Source organism: Polyodon spathula, chromosome 3 (assembly GCF_017654505.1).
Source record: "Polyodon spathula isolate WHYD16114869_AA chromosome 3, ASM1765450v1, whole genome shotgun sequence".
NCBI classification, from domain to species: Eukaryota; Metazoa; Chordata; class Actinopteri; order Acipenseriformes; family Polyodontidae; genus Polyodon; species Polyodon spathula.
In genome coordinates, this window is record NC_054536.1 from 32,851,566 (window position 1) to 32,878,023 (window position 26,458).

General features: G+C 42.2%; 1 protein-coding gene across 2 annotated transcripts in view; it reads right to left on the bottom strand.

The window, feature by feature from the left end:
• Nucleotides 1–5,455: 5,455 nt before the first annotated feature.
• tonsl (tonsoku-like, DNA repair protein) overlaps nt 5,456–26,458 on the bottom strand; it is a 32,686-nt gene continuing 11,683 nt past the window's right edge. Inside the window, exons 11-28 of one of the 2 annotated variants that reach the window (XM_041245063.1) lie at nt 25,755–25,950; nt 25,075–25,139; nt 23,571–23,660; nt 20,897–20,969; nt 20,677–20,786; nt 20,195–20,318; nt 19,628–19,878; nt 18,061–18,616; nt 12,726–12,874; nt 12,391–12,497; nt 11,626–11,782; nt 11,442–11,520; nt 10,932–11,239; nt 9,388–9,559; nt 8,981–9,156; nt 8,693–8,766; nt 6,231–6,364; nt 5,456–5,715 (exon numbers count right to left, since the gene is read on the bottom strand). In XM_041245063.1, the coding sequence (XP_041100997.1) occupies nt 5,525–5,715; nt 6,231–6,364; nt 8,693–8,766; nt 8,981–9,156; nt 9,388–9,559; nt 10,932–11,239; nt 11,442–11,520; nt 11,626–11,782; nt 12,391–12,497; nt 12,726–12,874; nt 18,061–18,616; nt 19,628–19,878; nt 20,195–20,318; nt 20,677–20,786; nt 20,897–20,969; nt 23,571–23,660; nt 25,075–25,139; nt 25,755–25,950 (3,012 nt within the window). In that variant the 3' untranslated portion in view covers nt 5,456–5,524. Of the gene's footprint in view, nt 5,716–6,230; nt 6,365–8,692; nt 8,767–8,980; nt 9,157–9,387; nt 9,560–10,931; nt 11,240–11,441; nt 11,521–11,625; nt 11,783–12,390; nt 12,498–12,725; nt 12,875–18,060; nt 18,617–19,627; nt 19,879–20,194; nt 20,319–20,622; nt 20,787–20,896; nt 20,970–23,570; nt 23,661–25,074; nt 25,140–25,754; nt 25,951–26,458 lie in introns of both variants that reach the window. The other variant, XM_041245062.1, reaches the window with a different exon arrangement.

The following is a 26,458-nucleotide window of genomic DNA, read 5'->3' on the forward strand; positions in this document are numbered from 1 at the left end:
TCCGGGTTTGTGCTGGCCTCTGGCGACAGCTCCAGAATGTGTTAGCCGTCTAGTGAATACAAGCAAACAAATAGAACAAAACAAACACTCACGATTATGTCACAAAAATACAGGTCCTTCCAAGTCACTTATTAATAACCAAAACGAAGGAACAGATAACATTGCTTCGACCCCTATTTATACCATCACTCATGACCCCTTAGTAAACGATTGCAGCCACTCCTCCAATCTGTGGCTGTCACATCATTTTCCTTCCGGGTCAATGAGTTAGTGTACAGAAGCTCCGTCTTTTTTCTACATGACGACTTCCTTTTAACCCTTGGAACAAAGTGTCAAGGCCAAGTAGTCCAGAGTACTCTGTTTCTGTTACCTCACAGGTTGGGAGGGAGATTTACCACCAATAATCTTTGTCTTTCTGTCACATAACCCACCGCTGAGAGTGGAGCCAAAGGGACACTCGGCTGAATCATTACTCCCCCCTGCTGGGAAAAATAATCTTCCCTAGTCTTAATAGTCTTTCCCTGCACAATTTACCATGTGGTACATGAAGGGCTGCAATGCCAGATACCACGAGTTATCCAGGCATTGCTATCCTTCGTTGTTCTTAACCACTTGAGTGGGGCATGGTCTGTGACAAGATCAAACGAATGTCCTAGCAGGTAGTATCGTAAGGAGAGAGTAGCCCATTTAATGGCAAAACACTCCTTTTTAACTACGGAGTAGTTGCACTTCCGAGGGAGCATCCTCTTACTGATATATAATATCGGATGTTCTACTCCATCAGCCTTTTGGGATAAGACCGCACCCAAACCCACAACCAAAGCATCGGTGTGAAGGATGAATCTCCTGGTGAAATCTGCTGTGATAAGAGTGGGTGCCTGGCAGTCTTCGCTTAACAGTATCAAACGCCCCCTGACACTCAGCTGACCACTTTAAATTAAATCTGGAGCACTCTTTTTGGTGAAGTCAACTAAAGGGTTAACCACTGTAGCATACTCAGGGATAAAGCAGCGGTAATAACCGGCTAATCCCAGTAGCAACTTCACCTGATTCTTGGTTTTAGGGATCGCCGCGTCTACCTAGTCTGCCTGGATTTTGGTTTCACCCTTCCATTCCCCATCATCACCCCTCGTCTTGTTCAGATGCACTGGCTACTTGTAAAGTTCAGGATTATTTTCAAAACTCTCCTGTGACCTACAAAGCCCTTCATCACACAGGTCCCGAGTACCTCCTCAACCTGCTGACCCGCTCTGTCCCTGCCCGCAAGCTGAGATCCTGACTGGTCTGCTTGTTATCTCTAAGCAAAAATGCACCACACTTGGACAATGTTAATTTAGCTTCATAGCTCCGACTCTTTGGAACTCTCTCCCAGCTTTGGTGTGTGATGCTTCCACCGTCGCTCGCTTTAAATCAACTCTCAAGACCCACCTGTTCTCTCTTGCTTTCTATGCTCATTAAGCCTGATATCTGCTGCTACTATTTCACGTGTTATGTTACTATCATGTATTATGCACTTTCCACTGTATTTAACGTACCATTTCATGTATTATGCTACTATCAAGTATTATGTACTTTCCACTGTATATAATGTATTATGCATTGTTTTTTTTTTGTTTTTTTACTGTATATCATGTATTATGCATTGTTTTTTTTTGTTTTTTTTTTTCACTGTATTATGCATTTCTCTGTATTTGAAGTATTATGGATTTTCTTGTTTTTATTGCATCTTGTAAAGCGCTTTGTGATGGTGGTCCACTATGAAGGTCGCTATATAGAATAAAGATAGATTGATTGACTGATTAAAATCCCAAATATTGAGTCTCTGTTTTGGCAGACGCACATTTTCTCAAATTAGGCTGTTAGCCAGGCTGCCCTTAGAGACTATAGGATGGTTATAATCCTAGCCAAATGCTCTGGCCAGGTGGAGCTGTAAATAACCACGTCATCAATATATGCTGCTGGTCCATCAGTCTCTGATGGGCGCACTATGTATCCCAAACTGAATGGTTTTGAAAACAGCCCTTCAGGGGTTAAAAATGTGGTTTTATCTCTAGAACTGTGGGTTAAGGGGATCTGCCAGTATCTGTCAAGCGCAGAGTAGAGATAAACTTCACCTTTCCCAGTCTATCTAGAAGTTCGTCAACCCTAGGCATAGGGTAAGCATCGAACTTGGTAATAGCGTTTACCTTCCGCTTCTATGTAGCTTTCCGTCTTTCTTGGCCACTATGACAATAGGACTGCACCACTCACTCCTGGAAGGTTCAAATCACCAAGTTTGAGCATGTCCCATACCTCTTTGCAAACACCACTTTATCGACTTTCTGGGATCCGGTAAGGTCTCTCTCGTACTGTGACACCTGGTGGAGAGATAATGTCATATTCAACTAAGTTAATTCTGATGGGCAAGTCAGAAAAAAACATTGTTGAATTCCTCAATAAGCTTACGCAGCTCCTGTTGCTGATCTGGAACCAATTGTTCCCCCATCAAAATTATTTTAGTGCTAGGGGTCTCTGCACAGGGGCCTAAATCATCCTCTACATTGCTATAATAAACTTATATGATAAATTTCACGTCCGTTACGGCGCTCAGGCTGCCTAATTTCATAATTCACCTTTCCTATAGCCTGAATCACTTCATATGCCCCCTGGCTTTTAGCACATAGTTTCGATTCTGAGGAGGGAAGCAGCAGCATTACCTTGTCTCCTGGTCGAAAGGATCGAACTAATGCATTTTTATTGTAATGCTGCTGTTGCCGGTGCTGAGCCGATTTGAGGTTGCCCTGGGCCAAACGACCAACCAACTCCAGGCGATCTCCCAGTAGGAGCACATGCTGCACTACATTTTTGGACGAGCCTTTGTGCTCCTCCCACCTCTCTCTCAACAGATCGTGGATGCTGCGAGGCTGTCGGCTGTACAAGAGCTCGAAGGGGGAGAACCCTGTCGAACTCTGCGGCACCTCTGTCACTGCAAAAAGGAGGTAGGGAAGCAGCGATGCCCAATGTTTTTGCTCTTGATTTACAAAACATCTCAGCATCTGCTTTAGGGTCTGACTAAAACGTTCCTAAACCATTTGTCTGTGGATGATAAACAGATGCCCTGATGGGACGTATTTTTTAGATTTTATACACTTGCTATAGCGTGTTAGACAGAAAGTTGGTTCCATAATCAGTAAAAATCTCCTTGGGGGATACATACTGTAGCCATAATATGCACTAATTCTTTGGCAATTGCAGCTGCACTAGTGGACCTCAATGGAACTGCCTCCGGGTATCGCGTTGCATAATCTACCACCACTAATGTATGCCTATACTTGGAGTCAGAAGGTAGCAAAGGGCCCACTATGTCCATTGCAATGCGTTCAAAAGGAGTGGAAATAATCGGCAGTGGAACCAAAGGGTTGGGGTGCATGTGACTCGGCGCTATTCGCTGGCAGTCTGGGCATGTGGCTACATATTTTGACACCACAGTATAGACACCTACCCAATAGAATCGAGCCAATATCCGCTCCCTTATCTTGTCAGCTCCAAGGCTCCCCGCAAAAGGGATATCATGCGACAGCCTGTAACACAAGTATTGGGAGAACCAATAATTGTGTTACAGGCTGTCCTGTACCCGCGGCTAGATTTACCCTATACAGTAATTGCCCCTTCATCGCCATCTGGCTTAGTGGCTGCCACGACATACCGCCCAAGAGAGCTGATTTAAAATCAAAGTCTGCTCACACCCGGTGTCCACTAATGCGTCGGTTGTCACCTTGAAAAAAACTGCATTCACAATACAAGGCCCCTCACGACCATTTTTTCTACATTTACCCGCTCCAGATGCAAAATTGCACGCTGCCACGTCACACTCCATTGCCGATGGGCATGACCTGGCCTGGTGCCCCTGTTGGTTGCATCTAAAAAAGATAGGGGAGAATGAGGGAACATTGGTTAATTTAGTGTCTCATTGCTGGTATGGCAACGAGGCCAGGGTAGCAGCTTTACCCCTGCTGGGGGCCAACCTTAACCTACATGAAGAAGACACACAGTTGCCCATTGGGGCCGGAGATCTAGGAGGTCTCGGTGCCGGTGTTATAGGTGGAGCAGAGAGAGGAGGTGGTGTGAAGCTGCTCCGGTGGACAGGGTCTGTGGCCAGTTTGGTGTGTGCTGAGACCAGGGAGTCCTCGAAATCCTCCACCAGCTTTATTGCTGCTTCCAGGGTGGTGGGGTTGTGATGCCGTATCCATACCTGGATTTCAGCGCTGATCACATAGCAGAATTGCTCCACTGTTATGGCTTTGCACATTTGCACACAGGTTTTCTGGGCGGGGCTTTGCCAGTGCACCATGTGATCACACAACTGCTGCGCAACCACCCTGGGGCGTGTATCTGGGGATCTTCGTACCCTGTGTGTTTCCCCCATGATGTTGAGCTCGTGTAGGATGTCTCGCTTTAGCAGGTTGTAGTCAGCTGCTTCGGTGTCCATCATGCCCTGATACGCTGCCTGAGGCTCCCCAATCAGGCAGGATTCCAGGTGGTAGCCAGCTGCTCAAAAGCGACCAGGTAAGCCTTGGGGACATCCTCCACCATCATTTTCATAGCCCGTGCCCTTGGGACCATCATCACGGGTGCCGCTGGTACCGCAGTCCCAAATAATAAACAGTTAATACATCCACAATATACAAACACGGTCACCAGTCCTGGGTGCGTACAGTAGTGGGTGATACAGTTTATATTTGTGACAAAGGTGCAGTGTGTTCATGCTGGTCCCTGGCGACAGCTCAGGAACTGTTAAATGCTCTTTAAGCCTGATAGCTGCTGTGTTGTTACTACTATTTAATCTTTTATGCTACTATGGTATAGTATGCATTTTTTTTTTTTTTTCTGTACTTAATATATTATACATTTATTTTCTTTTTTTGTATATCATGTATTATGCATTTCTCTGTATTTAAAGTATTATGTATTTTCTTGTTACTGCATCTTGTAAGGTGCTTTTTGATGATGGTCCACTATAAAAGGTGCTATATAAAATAAAGACAGATTGATTGATACACACAAACAGACATGCACTGCATAACCCCAGATTCTAATGTTCTAAGTAACTAGCGCTAAATAATGTTTCATCGCAGTTAGATACAAATCCCAGTCGACAGGCATATACCTCCCCAGAGCTGTTGCAAAAACATGCAGATGTTTGTTTGCCGCATTGGTCACCAATCCCCTATTACTCTGTTTTCTTCCATTGCATCCCTTTGAATCACATGAGTGCTGGTGTACCTATGGCGCCCAACTTGCTTGTAATGCTGTACCAGACAAGATCGAGACTATTTAACAGTGTACCACAGGCTAGTACTGACTGCAATACAAATAAGAGATATGAAATTTCTGGGAAAAGACAAAAAAAAAAAAAACACAACACGAGTAAAACAATGCATACTTTTTAATAAAGAATCTTTACAAGATTTACCAGTTTTGAAATTGAAACACAAACACACAGAGGGACACACTGTTGACAGACACCCACAGGCTGAGACGGGGCTCAGGAATCTGCTGTCCTAATGAAACACTTGTTGTGCCGTGACATTACACTGATCAGACCCGGTCTCCTGTCCCACACCAGAGCCTCCTTGTCCAGCTTGTTGAGCCTCCGTGAACAGAGACGCAGCTCCTGCAGACAAGAGGACAGACTGTCCAGAGAAACTCTGTCCCAGGGACCCGAAACCAGGCAGCCTGTAGGAAGAGAGACTTATTGAGGTGCAGCAGAGACTAGAGGCACAGCACAATACAATGTTACTCGAGCACAGCACAAAAGCACAATGCAATGAGACTAGAGGCACAGCACAACAGCACAATGCATATAGTTTCATATTCTTTCTCACCAAGATTGGTTTACCAGTTAGGCTTCAGTACTGTAAGTTAAAGATACATACTGCATTGTTCAGATAGGTGTAATAATACAGATTCTGAGTGCTATTTAGTTATGGGTATCTCCAGAGCCATACTGCCAATAGTGTTGAATTGTGTGAGATGTCAACAAGATTTTTTCTCACAGCTTCAACTGCACCATAACTTATAGGCTTGGAGGACTGGATTCATCATGGTGTTGTATTCTACTTCACTGTTGACAGGTTCAGGGATTGAAGTGGACTGCATTCCTCTTTGAGAACAGCCTTGATTAACATAGCAGAGTGTGTACATTGCTATGTACATTCTTGTAATGTATTGTATTATTTAGACATGCTGACCTGCTAGGTTCAGTGATTGCAGTGTGCACTGCCCCTCTTTAAGGACACACAACAGTGTCTCCAGTCCTGCAGTAGTAACTCCAGGATTTCCAGATAGGTCAAGAGACACTAGTGAGGGACACACCGGAAGACACCTGCAGGCAACAATGAGACAATCAGAGACAGTAAATTACCTGATAAAATTAAGTTTACCAAAAGTATAGTACACCATGCTCTTTAATGGTGCAGAGTAGGGCAGCTACGATAATATCAAAAATCATTTTTTCTATCAATTCCATTCCTCATTATATACATTAAGATAAATACTAATCGATTAAATAATTAAATGTTAGTAAAATGGATAGTTAATAACATTATTTAAGCTTATCAACAAAACTGCACCGAACACCCTGCCAACATTTACAATGTTTCTGCCAAAGACGAGCAGTGGGCGTGTTTTTTCCTGCTGAAGTGTTATCTAGCATCTGATTTGCTGGTTCCATCCTGACTACTAGCGAATCAGTTTTGAAAATGCTGTGTAAGTACACACCCTGTGTACTCGATGTAAACAAAAAACGCGCCACCTTGGATCCAGCTCAGGACGACATCTCCTGTTATGGCTCTGGCCCTCTGCTTTCATATTAGCAACTAATTTGTATCTCCCCACCCTAGCCCAATAACCTACATTCTTCTTCACTCATTTTTCTTGACTGTATTACTTTGTTTAAATTTGTAGAGAGCCGTGGTTAAAGGTGCTGCAAAAATGTAAATAAATAAATACAATATAGTTTGCACTTCTTTGGAGTTTCAAAATGAACTGTTAAAATTGTAAATAATACTGTTTTTTATGTGTTTTTTTTTTTGTTTTTTTTTATGATATATTTTTCAAACCGGGCTGTGTGCTCCATCCGAGTTTCCTGGTTGATGACCAGATCTAGTAGATGCAAGTACAATCAGTGCCGACAACAGCTGATAAAACATCTGTATGTCTGTACTCCTATAGTACCTTGCGCAAAGCTATATTACAGTTACCTACTTCTCACAAACCATTGCTGTGCAAAAGTTTTTAATGAACAGCAATATTAAAATAATCACATTGGTGGGGGGGTGGGCAAGCGAACATTTCTGTGGGTGGTACAATCATCGATATTTTTTTTGAACGATTATATTTTGTGTGCCCAATTAATTGATTGCTATTTGGAGGCTTAACTGACAGCTTGAGTGCATAGGCACATTTACGTTAACAGAAGGCTTTGATGGTATATATTTTTTATATATGCTTTATTCCATTAAAAACATTTGTCAAATATGTCAACTGAACATGTCTTGTGAGAAACTGTGGTTTCACTCAGCTACCCACGCTCTCTCACACCTCTCTCTCTCATGGACGCTCTCTCACACCTCTCTCTCTCTCTCATGGACGCTCTCTCACACCTCTCTCTCTCATGGACGCTCTCTCACACCTCTCTCTCCCTCTCGTGTAGCTCTTTTACACTTCTCACGCTGTCCTTCCGCCTTCTTTCTCATAGTCTCCATAAATACCACTTTTCACTTTAAGCATGCAACACAGTAAACATTAGTTTCTGAAGCCCTGACTAACTAAAGTTGTTGTAAGATGTTTGTCTTTTTGTGAATCAAATAATTTAAATAGGCTACTAAAAAAGAACTGTGCATAATATTGAAACCAAATTTATGAACTGTAACCAATAAAGCTCTTTCTTCCAGAACGATGGAGCGTTGTGACAGTACCATGAGTCTTATATTTCTTGATAATAGAAACAATAGATAAAAGTGGGATGCTCAAATGCTTGGAAAGCTAACGACAATAAATAATTTCAGATAGTCCTTTCCCGATAAGTCGATATGGGAAAAAGTAATGACAGCAATCATCCTATTCCTAACCCTTTTATACTCTCTAAGAATGTTCACTTACAATCCAGCATTTTCTAGAATTAGGTTCTGTATTATCATATTGAAGTTTTTAGCACCTTGTAGACAACACTATCATAGCATCAAATGGTATGAATACTTCTGAATTGCCATTTTTGCAAAAAATAATTGTAGACATCTATTTCTCGAAACTTTCTATCCACATGAGCAAAAATTTTGCTACATTAGATTTTTTTCTAAAATTATTTGTTTTGGAGAAATTTCTAGAAATTATAAATTCCCACTGGTGTATTTAAACTTTTTACTGCAACTGTATATTGGAAGAAAGAGCTGAGGGAGAGATACTCCTTCAAGCTGGCAGACAAAATAGAGGGCTTTTGTTCCAGAGCCAATAGGAGAAACTGCAGGTCTTTCTGGGGGAGAGGTGAAAGGTTGCAGTAATAGCTGCAGTTTGTAGCATCCTGCCACAGCGCCAGAGACACATAATAGAGAAGCCAGACTGTCTGTTCATGTCTGTTCTTTTGTGTAAAATATTGTCAAAGATATAATGCATTGTTGAACTTGTCATGGCAATAAATTATAGAGAGAGAGACCTGGCAAGTGTGCAGACATCAGAGTCAGTCAATCCATTCCCAGCCAGGCTTAGGTGAGTCAGGCAACAGCCCTCCTGAAACACAAAAGACAGGGGTTAGTGACACTGCTCTACTCACCCACCCACCTAATCACACAATCAAAGTGTCAGTTTGCAATTAAACTATTAGCTTCCAATTGCTTTTATTCATTTTACTGTATCATCTATGCCCCCCCCACCCACCCCCAACCTACACACACACAGCTGTGCTCATGGTAAGGGGCACTATCGAGGGCTCAGTTAAGGTTACCCGAGACAGGTAAGCGATCAGGTGATCCATGATTGGATGGTCCGCTGGTCCCAGGCGAATGGCAGACAATTCGAGACAAGTCAGGGAGTTAGGAGGCATGGTCCTCAAAACCAGCTCCACCCCCATCGAGCCCAGAGCATTGTGGGAGAGACAGACAGTCTTCAGGTGACCAGTCCCTGATGAGACAGGAAGACAGAAACAGAAAATTGGGTAGTGTAGACCAAGATGCGAGCTAATCTGGGTGTGTGAAACCAGCCATATAAAACAACCTGATGTATATCAGTTTACAAGCGTCCGGGCCATTACTAGGTAGTCCACTTCAGCATAAATCAAAATATTCTGCTAAATCAAGATACAGATATTGTCCTGTAGTTTTATTCACACCTCCCTGCCAGGCTCCTGCTTACCTGTGAGTGCACTGGCCAGCAGTGGGCGATGCTGCTGCAGGAAACAGGCACTTAGTCCGCAGCCCTGCAGCCTCAGAGTGGCCAGCAGGGGGCAGGCTAACACCAGGGAAGCCAGGGACTGGGAGATACTGTCCCCCAGGAGATTCAGGCTAAGATCCAGCTCCTCCAGACTCTGCAGGACAGGCAAGTGTTAATAATGCACTCAAACATACAGACAGACAGGCAATGTGTAGCTGCAGGAATTACAAGGAAATAAACAAATACATGAAGTAAAAGGACAGCAGCGATCCTCAGAGCTGTGCACGTGACATAAACTGAATTAATCTGCAATACTAATGTAATTGTAGTAGAACTAAGGTCAATACAATTATCATACCCTCAACCTTAAGGAAATTTCAAATGTGCCTGCAGTAAAAAAAAAAACCTCAGGATCACTGTAATATAGTATAGTATAGTATAGTATAGTATAGTATAGTATAGTATAGCATTGTACATGGCAATGTGTGGAAAGAATGTAGAAAGCTTTGCAGATTGATGACATTTAATGAGTGGGGCTTTTCTCCTCAATCTCATCCTAGCTGTGCTCTTTCTATATTGTAACATGCTTAAAAACTTGTGTTGACCGCTGCCGAGTTACCAATTGCTGTTTGTGTTTTTCTGTGAGGACACCTTCTAAATGGAGGTTGGTCTCAAAGGGTACACAAAAAATCTCTGTACATGCCTTGTGAGTGTTGACTGTCAATGTAGACCAACTCTGCGTCTACGCTGTCTATCTATCCATTTTAATTTAGTATAGCAAATAAATTATAATAAATAAAAATACAAATTGAGAATAGTGTTTGCTGTCATGGGCAATACAGTAACCACAACAGCAACTGGTGTCTGGTTTCAATGACGAGTTGAAAAAATCAAACTGGATGCAGTCTGATTACTTTCAGCAACTTTATTTCAGTATATCACAATAACACAGGCACTCTCTTCTCAACAAAAGCCAGGAAGGAGGCTTTGAATAAACTTCATGAACACACACTGTGAACAATTTTAGCTACTGTAATTACTAAACCTTATTTTAATTTATTTAAAAAAACTAATAAAAACTAAAGCTAATAAACGTTTGGACAACAGTAACTTAAATACTGAAACTTGCCCAAATACACAAACATGCCCTCAAATCCAAATTTATAAAAAAAAAAAAAAAAAAAAAGTTAACTTTTTATTACATTACATGATTTACAAACAGTTCACAAACCATGTTCGCTTTTCTGTACAAGGTACCTGAACGGAGGAACAGCTCCATGAATGCAGAAGCTCTTTTTGTATTGTTTGGCAAATACACATACCCACGAAGAGTCCACCGCTGTGATAAAGCCCGAATGAAGGCTACCAGAACACAGCTGGAATTCTGAGCAAACCGCATTACTCATGGAAACATTTGTATTCATTAACAACAAAAATGAGTGCTGTATAAAATCATCCAAAAAAACAAACAAACAGAAAAACTGTCAATAAAATTATGAATGATAATAAATCTTTAAAATCTTTACCGGGAAGACTGTTTGGCTCTGCCCCTCCAGTGCAACACAGGCTTGCTTTAGCCCCTCCCCTGTGATGTGATTGGCCGAGAGGTCCAGAATGCGAAGATTCGGCATGGTGGTTGCCGTGGCGATGAGCTCACCCATGAGGTTGTCGTGGAGACGGTTTCCAGGCAGCCGGAGCTCCTTGAGGCAGGCCTGCAGCTTGAGGCAGCGCAGCAAAGGAGCAATGCAGCGAGGCTGGAGACTAAGATGAGAGGCAGAGAGGCAGGGGCTGCCATCCTGGAGCTCACACAGCCTGCTGAGCGTGCGGTTCTCATCTGAGGGAAAGAATGAGGTAGCATAAATGTCTACGTAGTACAGAGGCATTTCAATACTAGTACTGCTATCCTGTTATTTTGTTATATGTATTGACAAAAATGGTAAGGAAACAAAAGGAGGTTTATTTGATGAAAGGGTATGAAGAAAAACAAAATCTTTTTGGAGGAAAATAAAGAGTTAGCAGAAGTTTCTGCATCTTACCTACAGAGAGACTCTGACAGGCTTTCCGGTACCGATCCAATAGAGGGGGCAGATCCCATGAGCGAACTTCAGCCAGAACCTGCAGAGGGGAGACCGGCAATGAGAATACAACGAGGGAATGTTAGCAAGGTAGCCAGCAACTGTGCATCAGTAAAACAGCATAGTGTTCTTAAGTGACTCTCACCTCCTCATTGCTGTGCAGCACATGCACAATCATGTCCTGTGGAGCCAGAAGAGCGCCCTCTTTCTGCAGGGAGAGGTGAGGGTGCAAACCACAGGCCTGGTAATAGCGCTGAGCTGCCTGCTCAGCCAGCCAGGACACTGTGCACGTCTCAGCCTCACTGCAACAGACAGGTAGACAGCTCATTACATCCTATACTGCAGCTAAGAGGATTAATTTACAGGGACTAGGCATGGCACTGTGCATGTCACTGCGTTGCTCCAATAGACAGGTATACTCATTACATCCAATCTAGAGTGGAGAGATATACAGGTATTAGCCAAGACTGCAGCTCAGTCACATTAGAAAATGGTAAAGAGTTGTCAGCATGAAAAGACAAGGCGTCAAAATAACACAACACACACACACACACACACAAGGGGAGCAGATACTCAAAATGTTTTAATGTTGATAAAAACGGCATAAAACTTAAAAAAAACTTGTTAATCACACAACACAAAACAAAGCTTTTCCCCTTGTTTGGTTTTTCCATTATTCTATCAATTTGACAAACTCATTATGATTTCAGCTCCTGATTATCAGTGGCATTTGTATGTTTTGCGTCAGATTACCGCACCAGTATTGTCAGAACCCCAGGTAAAAGGACAATGACATTTGTAAGCAGCTTTTAAATCAATTGCAAGGGAAATCTGGATTTTCTTGTTGTGAAATCAACACATTTTTAACAATCTTGTTAACACACATACACACCGTGATTGATTGTCTCACCTGTGCGGAATAGGAATGAGGAAGATGTTGTCCTGAACTCTGACCCGCACTCTGATTGGTGCAGGGAGAGCTGGAGCCACAGCCTGGAGATGGTGCTGAACTGGAGTCTGAGAAAAAGGCATGCATTGAGGCATCCAAAGTTCTTCACACGACAAATTCATTGCATAGTGAGGTTCCGGACTGCAGCCGCATAACAGGTACCAATATGCACTCAGTAACAGTCACCCACAGAGTTGTGAATCTTTTCTGTGCACTTCTGATGTTCCCTGCCCTCTCTACCAATCAATTTAGCTGTGTAAAGTAGCTGTGCACCCATTCTCCCACCTTCCCCTCACCTGTGTCAAGGAGCTGCTCTGCTCCTCCTGTGTGAAAGGCAGAGGGCTGCCAGATCGACGGCTGCCCAGGACCACCATCCCCGACAGCTGTGTCATCTTCACCTGCCGAGAGCGTCCCTTCTTCATTGATAGCCCCCGGCTAGCCGAGCCTGAAACAACACACAGTGTTTGCAATACACCTTCAATGGGACGACATTCACAAAGGACTAATGGGACATTAAATGCACTGCAGTCCTATGCATTAAATGCTACCCTAATGCTTAATGAATATGAAATTATGAGCTACGGTATATTGACAAAGCATTTACCAATGTGCATCTTTCTGCAAAACAAAACTGCCAATAGTGCTCAGTTTTTTAAATTATAATGATTACTATTGGCTTATATTTTGTAAGCATATTCTACCATAGCACATTTCTTACACTGCCTTGTACACTAGATATTCAATATATATTTTACTGAAGCACTACAAGCGCTATAGGTACGCCTGTGAGTGCTTTGACATAATAATATACCCTGCATCATACATGAAAGAGCCGCAATTATTGTAAGTTAGTGCCAGGTCCAGGGTTTAAAAGGCGTGCAGCCAGTCTGTTCTGAGCTGCTGTGTGACGAAGCCCGCTTGATTGTGTGCTCAAGCATATGAGAAAAAAGGTACTGTGTGATCATTTTGTTTCATGTTTGGTTTAAAATCTGTGTGTCTATTTTTAATTTGTCAGTTAAACCGTTTAGCCGTCCTGCAGGATAGCTTAGGATCCTGAAGTGTTTAGTCAGCACTCCAAAAACAGTTAAGTTTTTTTTTTTTTTTTTGTTTTGTTTTTTTTATTAAAAATTGCACTTATTCTTTGAAAAGTCAAGTTCTTATGTGCTGGGTCATTTTTAAAGGGGCAAAGAACCGCAGAGAGGGTTCACATATATAGTGGCAAGGCAGATCCCTGCCTGAAAAAAATGTGTTCAGGTTTGGCAGGATAGGGTTTCTGTGTGGTTTTCAAAGAAAGGTACTGTGGATAACCTTTCTGTGTGTGTGAAGATTATTTTGTTAAAGAAGAGTAGTTATTACTCCATGTGTGAGTTAGTTTTTTTTTTCATTATATTACACACACACACACACACACACATATATATACCTACATACATACATACATACAAGGAGTAGAACCTCATTAATCTGCAGCTCCCTGATGAGTTTTATCTCTGAAATAAAGTACATTGTTGCCAACTTAAGCCAGTGATTTAAAACTTATACTTAAACAAAAAAACTTAAATAATTGCCAGGTCTCAAATAATAGTCTGTCTCCAATACGCACCTGGTCTGCTGGAAAATATTATAAATAAACGCTGTCTCTATTAAAACGGCGGGTCTCTGTCATTAAAACGTAATTTGTGGTAGGCCTACAAGTAATACATATTTGTGTAATGCAGTTATTACGTTACTAAAAGTTTTGATAATTTTAAGCGTGCTGAAAGTAGATCAGATACAAACCTCTTGGTGTGTTTTAACATGTTTTGTTGTATTAACAATGTACAAGTTTGAGATTAACACAATACATTATTTTTGATAATGATAATTATTGCTTTTATTTTTCATTTTTAAAAACATTTTAGAAGTTTGTATTATTATTAGTAGTAGTATTTTGCTGTATGCATACACGCCTGTGTTCTGACATCTACTGGGCTGTCTTAGTGGATGTAACTGTTGTTGTTGTTATTATTATTATTATTATTATTATTACGTTTTTTAAATACAAATTCGTACTTCTGCTTGTTCATTTTCCAACGTTTTGCATACCGTATCCTTGTTAACCAGTGCATACAAAAAGACAGTAATAATACTTTAGCTTTACACTTGAGGGTATAAAATACAATGTAATTTTGTTATAAAACAAAACTGTTACTTAGTTTCCACTGACACACAACCTTTTAAAGTTGCTGGAATGTGTAAATTGATTTACGACGTTGCTACAAGGTTGTGTGTTAGCGGCTTCTCAATGCCCGCATGAAGCATGTGATGCTAGAGATCTAATATAAATACTGGTCTCCAATACCCATCGGATCTGCTGGTAAATATTGTAAATAAATGCCAGAGGCGTTTTTTATGTTTTACAGTACTTCCAGATTGGGTAGAAAGTCTGTGTGCAATGAAGTATAGAAATATTTTGATTATGAGATGGCTAAAACAATATAACAAATTGTTTCTACAAAATGTTTTCACAGTTCATGTACGTTCCAGTGAATAGTATTCAAAATGTTTATTTTGTAACAGTAAAATAGCGGCAATTTTCACAATTTATTATTTATGTAAGTCGAGTAAAACATTCCTTCTCCTGAGGGCATTTCATTTCTGGGCTTCTGGACACCATGAATGGACCAATCAGTTTTGAGCTTACAAGCGACGAAGGCCGAACTGCCACATTTTTTTGTATATTAGGTAAGAGCAACAGTGGGGTAAGGGAGGGTATTTTCTTGCTAAATGTAATACTATAAAAGTACTTTTTTTTTTTTTTTAAACCTGGGAAAGGGAACAGACGTTGGGTGTAGACATGCTGGTGTAGCATGGTCTCCTGTCCATTAAAAAAAAAAAAAAAAAGAAACACAACGCAAAGCCCAGGTGTGTCCAGGCCTTTAGGGTGCTAAAAGGCATGGTGCAAACACAGATACACAGTATAAAAATGAAGGCATTAATGAATGGGTTAACTCTGCATCACACCAAAAGTTAATTGACAAATATCCTAATAGTTTAAAATAGGTTATTATTGCTAAAAGGTGCTTCAACTAGCTATTAATTTTCCTTGTCAGGGTATGAACACTTTTGAATTAGCATTTTTGCAGTTTTGCAAAAGTTACATTTTTCTGTGTTTTGGAAGAATTTGATATTATTCCCGCAGGCAGGCTCCTCACACAGGACGAGGCAATCCACTCACAGGCGGAGGGTGTATATCAGGCATATGTCTCTGTATGTGATTGCGTGACCTACCAGCCCTGCTGCTGCCTTCCCCCGTGCACGCTACACTCTCCCCTGCCAGCCTCAAGTCCGCCCTGGACTTGTTCACCAGGCTACAGTCCGACGAGTGCGTGCCGGGGTACCTGCGTCTGCTCTGACACCAACGTAGCGATCTCAGTTCCCATAGGCAGGCGCATCACACAGGGCGAGGCAATCCACACACAGGCGGAGAGCAAGCGAACCCAAGGATCTCTCGCGCTAAAGCATAGCGCCAATACCGCTGTACAACAGAGCCGACTCCTTTGCAAGGAGCGTATATCAGACATACAATGGCTTGTGAAAGTACTGACCCCCCCTTGGCATTTTTCCTATTTTGTTGCCTTACAACCTGGAATTAAAATTGATTTTTATTTGGATTTCATGTAATAGACATACACAAAATAGTCCAAATTGGTGAAGTGAAATGAAAAAAATAACTTGTTTAAAAAAATTCTAAAAAATAAATAACAGAAAAGTGGTGCGTGCATATGTATTCACCCCCTTTGCTATTAAGCCTCTAAATAAGATCTGGTGCAACCAATTACCTTCAGAAGTCACATAATTAGTTAAATAAAGTCCACCTGTGTGCAATCTAAGTGTCACATGATCTCAGTATATACACATCTGTTCTGAAAGGCCCCAGAGTCTGCAACACCACTAAGCAAGGGGCACCACCAAGCAAGCTGCACCATGAAGACCAAGGAGCTCTCCAAACAGGTCAGGGACAAAGTTGTGGAGAAGTGCAGATCAGGGTTGGGTTATAAAAAAATATCAGAAACTTTGAACATCCCACGGAGCACCATTAAAGCCATTATTAAAAAATGGAAAGAATATGGCACCACAACAAACCTGGCAAGAGAGGGCCGCCCACCAATACTCACGGAGGGCATTAATCAGAGAGGCAACAAAGAGACCAAAGATAACCCTGAAGGACCTGCAAAGCTTCACAGCGGAGGTTGGAGTATCTGTCCATAGGACCACTTTAAGCCATACACTCCACAGAGCTGGGCTTCACGGAAGAGTGGCCAGAAAAAAGCCATTGCTTAAAGAAAAAAATAAGCAAATACGTTTGGTGTTCGCCAAAAGGCATGTGGGAGACTCCCCAAACATATGGAAGAAGGTACTCTGGTCAGATGAGACTAAAATTGAGCTTTTTGGCCATCAAGGAAAACGCTATGTCTGGCACAAACCCAACACCTCTCATCACCCGAGAACACCATCCACACAGTGAAGCATGGTGGTGGCAGCATCATGCTGTGGGATGTTTTTCATCAGCAGGGACTGGGAAACTGGTCAGAATTGAAGGAATGATGGATGGTGCTAAATACAGGGAAATTCTTGAGGGAAACCTGTTTCAGTCTTCCAGAAATTTGAGACTGGGACGGAGGTTCACCTTCCAGCAGGACAATGACCCTAAGCATACTGCTAAAGCAACACTTGAGTGGTTTAAGGGGAAACATTTAAATGTCTTGGAATGGCCTAGTCAAAGCCAAGACCTCAATCCAATTGAGAATCTGTGGTATGACTTAAAGATTGCTGTACACCAGCGGAACCCATCCAACTTGAAGGAGCTGGAGCAGTTTTGCCTTGAAGAATGGGCAAAAATCCCAGTGGCTAGATGTGCCAAGCTTATAGATACATATCCCAAGAGACTTGCAGCTGTAATTGCTGCAAAAGGTGGCTCTACAAAGTATTGACTTTGGGGAGGTGAATAGTTATGCACGCTCAAGTTTTCTGTTTTTTTGTCTTATTTCTTGTTTGTTTCACAATAAAAAATATTTTGCATCTTCAAAGTGGTAGGCATGTTGTGTAAATCAAATGATACAAACCCCCAAAAAATCCATTTTAATTCCAGGTTGTAAGGCAACAAAATAGGAAAAATGCCAAGGGGGGTCAATGCTTTCGCAAGCCACTGTATGTGTCTGTGTGCGATTACGTCATCTACCAGCCCTGCTGCTGCCTATATATATTCACATACACACACACACACACAAGTATATTGGTGAAATAAGTAGAATGCTGGACACCCACAGAGGAACAGGAACACAACTGATTTTAGATTCTGTCTATTTTATACCATGTGACCAGTGTGAAAATCTTAATAAGATGTATAGTATACTAAAATATGTAATGTTACGCTGACACTGACATGACATGCTTGCTGCGAACGGACCTTCAGTGCCGCTTACGGCTTCAACGTAGAGATACTGTTACCTACAAACGTATCATATAGGGTAACGCAATAATCTATGTAAACATTATTGATAATACAGGCCTATCGTTTGCATACCTTACATTTCAATAATAAACATCCTTTTTTCAAGCTCGCTTGTAAATAACCAAACCCATACTGACCTCTGGTGGTTGGTGCTGGTAAAGCAACAGAGGCAGGTTGCTGCCTAGTGGAATTCGCTGGAATCACAGCCTCTCGTCTGGCTTCCTGCCCAGAAGAAATTCTCCTCCTCTTCTTGGACTGACCCTCACCAATATCATCCTCCAGCCAATCATCTGCCACATACTCCTCCTCTGGCACCAGTGCTGACTTACTACTGGCTGACAACATGTTTGCAAGGGTGGAGCCAGGCTCTGATAAGCTGTTTGACATGAGGAGTCGTGACTTGGCACTGCCCAGGCTTTGTATTGCTCTTTGGTATTCCTCTCTCATGGATACAGGGGACTCCAGTAAATCCACACTCCTGATTGGAGGATCTTCATCTGCCTCATCCTCACTGGCCCAGTCCAAATCATCTGCTGCATGTGGGTATGTGGGGTTTTCAGGCTGGAGAGTAACTGGGGAGGTGGGGCTTAACAGCCTGCGCTTGCCCCTGATTGGTCGCAGAGGGCTTATGATAGGGTTGTCTGGTTCAGTCGTGCTCTCTGAAGAGCTACAGCTCCCCAGCTGACCCTCTGCCTGTTTAATGATGTATAAAATATATAAAACAGAAGACATGCCACTGAGCAAGTCACCACAAACACATTTCTACGGCACCTGTCATTAACAATGGGAAAACAGCTGAACCCCAGGGTACGGCAGGCTCAATGAGCAGTGCTTCATTTGTGCCGGGGCTTGCCGGGACATAACTTCCTTACGCTATGAAGGTTAAAAAATCTCATACTATGTTTTGCGGTCTAATAATGTAGCATTTTTAGTCAGGCATAACATAATGCACCAACATTATATGGGCTAGAATAGCAGGAATTGTGTCTCAACAGCTAGAGAGACTAAAAAATAAAACGTGAAGTCTCTGAAATGACCGTCACATTCCTTTCCTTTTTTTTTTTTTTGCAGTTGTTTTTAATGTATGTTTCTGCACACACGACTACTTCTTATATGATGTGGAATGCGTGACTGTAAACTTGTAACACTAGTAGTACAGAACTCTTTCAAATAAACTTTGTGACTGTGCAGTTCTTAAGAACAGTAATATTGTCACTGCTTGCACCCCAAGTACTCTCTCTCAGTACAAACCAAGCATGTCAATGTGGATGGCATGACTGTGCTCTGGAGTGGATTTACATTAGAAATGAATGAACTCAATTTCCATATTATAATAACTTTTGTTAGATTTGATTATAGTAGAAAATCTACAAAATACCATTTTAATTGCACTTTAAACTACACTAGATCAGACATTAGGGACAGGATTTCCATGTAAAACATCAGGAGTAACACTCTGAATACATAAAACTACTCCAAATGGGTGCTAAGGATTAGGAATAAATACAACCAAGATCAACTACTCTGCACAGACATCTGATGAGGGAAAAGCAATAGCACATGACAACTGATAAAAGGTGCTAATCATATTGATGCTTGTCTTGTTATCTAGAAGTTAATTACTCCCAAAACAGCATCAGGTTTTATTTAACATTGAAAGTTATTGTGGGACACCGTGTCCAATAAACAACAGCTGCAGTGTACCTGTTCCCCCAGCTCCAGTGCCATACTCTCAGAGTCTCTGTGCTGTGGCTGCTGAGTGCTGCTGGAGCGCCCTCTGCTGCTACTGTATGGTACTGCTTCCACACTGAAAGAGCTGCTGGGGCTGTCGCTGCCCCTCCAGGGGGTGGCGACCCGAGAGTTGGGCAGGACCAAGGGCTCCGAGTTCTCTGCATCAAACAGCTGGCTGTCCTGGAAGTCACTGACCATCTGCTGTGGGGGTCGAGGGGCTGGCACTGAAAGAGAGAGAGAGAGGAGCGAGAGAGAGGTGAAATGGAAACAAATTGGTAAAAATGTCTGTCAATCAGATAGCTTAATTTTGCGCATACCCTCCTCACCTCTCCTTCACCAGTCACCCTTTCATTTTGCATTTCCCCATGGCACCACTCTTCAGCAGGCTTTCAGTCTCTGTGTACTACTGCCTACCCCACTTCCCTCTTCTCTTCTCTTCTCCTCTCCTCTCCCTGAAGCAGCTGTATTCAACAGGTTCTCAGTCTCTCTGCACTCCCCCCCCCTCCCCCATCACCTCCTGCACTCCCCTCAACCCCTCACCTCTCCCTGAAGCAGCTCTCTTCAGCAGGCTCTCAGTTTCTCTGCACTCTTGCCTGGTTTCCTGGTCCAGGTGTTTGCCATACATCCGCAGCCACTCTCTCAGGCTGTCATGAGGGGTCTCACCCTGCAGAGGGGGCATAAGCAGCACACATTAAAAAATATTCAAGATATAGCCACAGGAGGTCTACTCAACACTCCAAGTAACAGAGAATTACAAATTCGGTGTGTATCAGGAGTCGGCGATACACCTCCCCCCTGTACATGTCAGTGCTGGGCAGCTCTGTGTATCCTCCATGCTGTGTGAGTCAGTGCTGGGCAGCCCTGTGTATCCTCCATGCTGTGCGAGTCTCCATGCTGTGCGAGTCAGTGCTGGGCAGCCCTGTGTATCCTCCATGCTGTGTGAGTCAGTGTTGCGCTGCCCTGCTCACCTTGGCATTCCTCAATGTCCCAGAGGCCCCTCTCTCAATCAGCAGCTGCGCTACCTGGAAGTTCCCACAGGTGAGGGCGTCATGAAGTGGTGTGATCCCATCGCAGTGAGGGCCCCCGGTGTCATTGACATTCGCACCGCGGTCCAGCAGGAACCCTACAATATCTACCGAGAGAGAGAAGGGGGGCACATTAATACTACACAACCTGTAAAACATTCACAGAGAGAGTGAGGGAGAGAGACAAGACTGAGAGAGACAGAAAGGAGAGGATTACCGAGGTGCCCGTGATTGCAGGCCTCGTGGAGGGGGGTCCAGCCACAATAATCCCGGGGATTCAGCGGGTGACCCTGAAACAAAGAGAACATACCCTTGAAATATTGGCTTGCCAGAGGAAGAGAGAGTATGACCTTGGCAAGCATTAGTATTTGCATTCATTGTAGGACAAAACACACCTCATGTTAAACTGTGTGGAATATATGCTATTAACGTTAACAAAATCGTCCCATGGTGTAGCGGTAAAAAAGCCAATGCCTTCGGCGTAGGGAGCTACATCCTCATAGGCTCAAACCTAGGCTGCAATGCAATTATTCGGATTGCCGGTGGGGAGGTTTCATTTCCCGGTCAGGGATCTCGCCGTCCTCTCAGTGCACGGCTACCCCTTGCCTGCCTTGCCTCTGAATTGCTCTCTGTGTGGTCTCAGTGAGGACAGCTGTGTTCCTCCTAACAGTGAAGTGGTTTGACAAAAAAAAAAAAAAAAAAAAAAAAAAAAAAAAAAAAAAAAAAAAACACTTCTTTTCTCACCCTGTGGACGTAAAAGTCACCCCCATGCCAGCAACCACACAGCTCATACAATTAAAAATAGACAGGCAGCTTTTGCCAAACAACTGAATTTTCTGAACAAATAAACAGTTGTTATTAAGTTAAACTTTGTTGTTTATTTCTGTGGCTAATAATTGTTTTTTTTTATATATATATATTCTAAGCAGAATTACACAACATCCTACACTTTGGCCTTGACTTCAGTTTAGTGGCCTTGGTGCCCTCTACAAATATTGAACTAAAGGCCATTTTGCCAATTTAGAGCCATGAAAATGTTTTCAATTAAAAAAATGAAATGGTGCAGCTCTATCGGGACACCTCGAGAGAAAGTCAAACATCCCAAATAAGCGGCTGTGCAAATTAAGAGAGGCATGAGACAACCTTAGTGACACTGTTTTGTTTCTAAATGAAAAGAAAAATAATGAAATCACATCATATTATGATTAAATGTTAAATACATAATTTCCAATACGAGTCAATTGTTTTTTTTTTTATTCCCAAACAAAAATTGCAGTTTTTTTTTTTTTTTATTATTTCTACATGAAATGAAAATCACATCTTATCACAAGGTGAGGCACCTGCGATGTTGACACGCTAACTTTCTTTGCAACAGCAGTCTGAGAAACTCCAGCTCCTTCCAGAGTTCAACGTGGTTTACACAAGTCCCAGCGTAATCACGTGCTCACTGCACTAATTTGAAAATACTGTATCCCAATTAAAACAAAGTGACTTCCCAATTAAACGGCACAGCATTGAGAAAAACCGTCTCCCAGAGGCGTATCCCCATTTAAGCAGAAATCCTGATTATCAGTATTCCGATTAGGAGGTGCCAACTGTAGAAATCAGTACATAATCTACTTACACTAACAAACATGTAAAGAAACTTGAGGAAAAGTAGGGCACTGATGTTGAATAAGCACATGTCTAACTAAAATACAAGATCTTCAGCATGCCACTTTCACCACCGATTCCACACTGCAGAACGACAGAGTCCACGAGCACTTTGAGAAGGTGCACAGCTATTTCAGGGAGAGCTGAAATTAATGATTCAATGGTCCAGTCTTCAATACTAATATAAAAGGTTTCGGATTTTTTAAACAAATCAAAACAAGGGGAGGAAGAAAAGTTAATTTGTACTGGACAACACCTTTAATTGACCTTAGCTGTGTACCAGCCAGGGGACAATGTCATAAGACAGTGGTATCCAACGACCACGCGCCGGACCGCTGCCGGTCCCCAGAGGAGTTGCTGCCGGTCCACGGCTCCGGCTTCACTATTGCAGACAAGCCTTGATCGAATATTAAGAGAAAGTAGTCTCGTAATATAAAGCCATGGTGTACAATACTGTAATGCTAATCTGCTGTTTTACTTAATTCAGCTATGTATGTTGACATTTTAGGACTGTATGGTCATGTTTTAAATAAGTAAAGCATAATTTATTGTAACCTATCGTACTTAATGAGTTACATGTTGCGCGACAGACGTCTTCCAACTCGTATAGGGTAATATAGTTTGTAAACTTTATTAATTGCAGATGCAACCAAACGGAATACTTTTTTCCACGCATAAAAAGCAGGTTTATGGAGTTCACTACTTACTTGGTTTAACTTAAAACAGACAACATTTACCTAGAGCCAATAGATCACCCATAACCACACTATTATTACAAATATATATTTTCTAATATGATGTGCATGCACGTTAGTACGTTACATTATAATGCACTATGTGTTTCACAGTATATTGTGGGCATGTAATCTGTAAAGGGTTGATTTTTATTGATAGTGTCACTGCCAAATAGTGTCTCCGTTTAAATAACGATGTGACACTAGTTGGCATCTATAGATGCCAAATTCTGCCAGGTGACACTATTTGGCAGTGACACTTTTAGGCATAACACCGCTCCGCAAAAGTTCTTTAAGTCGGTTTGCTGGTCTGCAGTAATAGAAAGGTTGGGAACTCATAAGAGACACACTTCACAAATATGAAGTCTCTAAATCAAATGCTCATTGTGATATGTGGCTTTGACAGTGCAGCAGCTGCAACTTGTATTATAACATGTGAAACTGTGATCACCTGCTCACTATTGCAGCAGGAGGGGAGACTCTGAGTGGTCCAGTCACTCTTACCTTATCCACTACGCACTGGACTTGCTTCAAGTTGCCCTCAATACAAGCACGGTGTAGAACTGTCTCGCCTTTCTCATTTCGACGATTCCACTGGAAACAGGGAAAGAGAAGACAACGAGTATTCAGTGCAACAGGTTTCTGTGTTTTTGCTTATAGATTGCAAGTAAGTCCCAAGACTTCAACACTGTAAGACTTCAATATCAGGGCTGTGGAAAATCCATGTTCTTCGCACCACTCACCCCGAGCTACAGGTGCCCCGACCCACACCAGTTCTACTCCCCCAAAAATAATACAATTAAAAACAATCTATCTCATAAATTAATGACTATGACTTTGTAACAGAAAAAAATGTGTCCTGGTTAGAGAGTGACATTAAGAAAGGATTCCCACGGTACAGGAATACATTTCTTTTTAATGTTTGCAAGAATGGATGGAAACAGAAATGAAATGGGTGAGAACGGGTGGGACCGGGAATAAAGACTTTCAAATCTCACAGGAACGGATGGCAGCAGAACTGAAGGCTGCAGGAGCGGGTGGGAGCAAGACTGAAAGCTGAAGAGCAGAACCAAACTTTAGTTTGTCAGACAAGCTACAAGAACTTTAGATGATGTAATATTAAATCAGTCAATATGTGATGTTGTAAAATTGAACCAATCTAATGCGTACTCAGACTTCTGGGTATCCATATATTTACCAAGACAGACACTATAACCCTCGTATCAACAACACTCATTTTAATTGACACACCCCATTTAGTGATGTCACAAGCCCACCCAGTCAATTCAACCTTGCTTGCTTCAGACCATTTAAAAAAAAAAAAAAAAAAAAAACCTGTAAAAGACCTCAACTAATTTTAAATGTCAACCTCAGCCAGTAATTGGATTAAATAAACTTATTAGGCATTCAAGTTGGAGTGAAACTCAAGTTTTTTTGTGTTATCAACATGTTATGCATAATAAAACAGTTGAAGTAGGTTTGTGCGGTTCTTGTTATTCTTGTAATAGGTAATATGGCAGTAGTACATGACATTTTAAAACTTGAACTAGGAACAGGATGAGAATGAAAAACACAAGAAAAAAGGGAAACCCAAAAAATCCTCCCTGAAAGAGGTTAAAAGAAGTGTTTTCTTTTTCTTAAATATCACGGGTTGGGATGGGACAGGGCATTTGACAAGATGGGATGGGACGGGAATGAAAAAAAATTATACGTACGGAACAGTACGGGGTGGGAAAGATTCTGGTGGGACAGGATGGGAACAAAAATTTTATTGAACATTTTATCGTGACAGGAAAATCTTTGATAGGACAGGATGGGACAGAACACCTGTGTCTCTAGTATCTCTCTCTCGCTCTCTCTCTCTAGTCTTTGTGCATGAAAATAAACAATACAATCAATTATAAACCTGTGTCCTCCATGTACCACCCCGTCCTCCATCCTCCGTCCTCCCCCTTCCTCCCAACCCAGATCCCCACAAGCAATAAAACTTAATACACACTCCACCTACCTGCTTAACCTTCCTCCTGCCAGGAACCGCCTTCTGGTACCCATCAAGATCCTCCTCCTCCTCCTCTGTGGCAGACAGAGAACAGGGAGAGTATTCAACTTCAACATTACTGATGATTTCTTTCTGCAGTGTCATTAAGACATGCAGTACTGACAGAGAACAGGACAGTGTTCAGCATTGCTTGTAGTGAAAAAACATTATTACTATTTATTTACTTAGCAGACGCCTTTATCCAAGACGACTTAGAGAATAGGGTATGTGAAATATGCATCAACTGCAGAGTCACTTACAACAACATCTCACCCAAATGACGGAGCACAAAGAGGTTAAATGACTTGCTCTGGGTCACATAATGAGTCAGTGAGTGAGCTCGGGAATCCTAGTTTCAAGCCCATTTCTTTACTTACTGGACCACACAGCCACCTTAATTTTGTCAAAATGTTACAGAACACCCTGTAGGAGTTACCTTGCATTACTGTACCTTCGCCGAATCCTGTATATCTCCGCTGTGTATTTTTCAACTTAATCCAGATTGCTTTGTTATTTTTACACACACACACACACACACCTCTTTCTGAGCAAGACTGAGAAATGTCTTTGTTCAGTGTTTTAAATTATTTTTATACAAGATAGGAGGTTTCTGGCATGGGTACATTCTACCCTCCCCCCCTCCCCCTCACCAGATTCCGACAGCTCCAGGTCACTGTCCTCCAATTCCTCGCTGTTCTCTTCTTCCTCATGCTCCTCCTCTCCTTCGCTCTCTCCATCACTCCAGCCCGGCGACCCACAGAGGTCCTTCAATCTGGAGACTGTGCTGTCTGTGTCAGGAGAGCCCAGCTTCTGCTGTACTATCAGAAGCTGCTTCAACACCCGATGCTTTAAGAGACAGGGAGCGTGAGAGTGAGAGGGAGAGCTTCTGCAATCCTCGACTGTGCTGTATGTGTCAGAGTAGGTGAACTTATTTTGCCAGTTCACAGTGTGAACATATTATAACCTCTTCCCAGGATTCCGGTCTCTCGTGGTTACTGTCCAATAATCACACAAGGTAGCACTGCTTAACTCTTAACTGGTGTTGCATAGTAGCTAATGCTTGCAGTTTCACTTTTAAATCACACATATACAATTAAAGGTGTTGGCCTAATCAGGAAGTGCTGCTGCTGAACTCGTGTGGAAGTTATTTGAAGAAGAGTAAATCGCCACCGGCAATAACACAGACCTGGTTCCATGTTTGGCATATTTTTTACTGTTTATTCCAATTTCTAGTCACTTCATATCTCAGTTCGAATTTGTCTGTCTTCCCACACACTCTGCCCCTTCCACTTCTTGCACCACTACTTCACAGCCATAAGATACAAACAGCTTGACTGACAAACAATTTGATCAA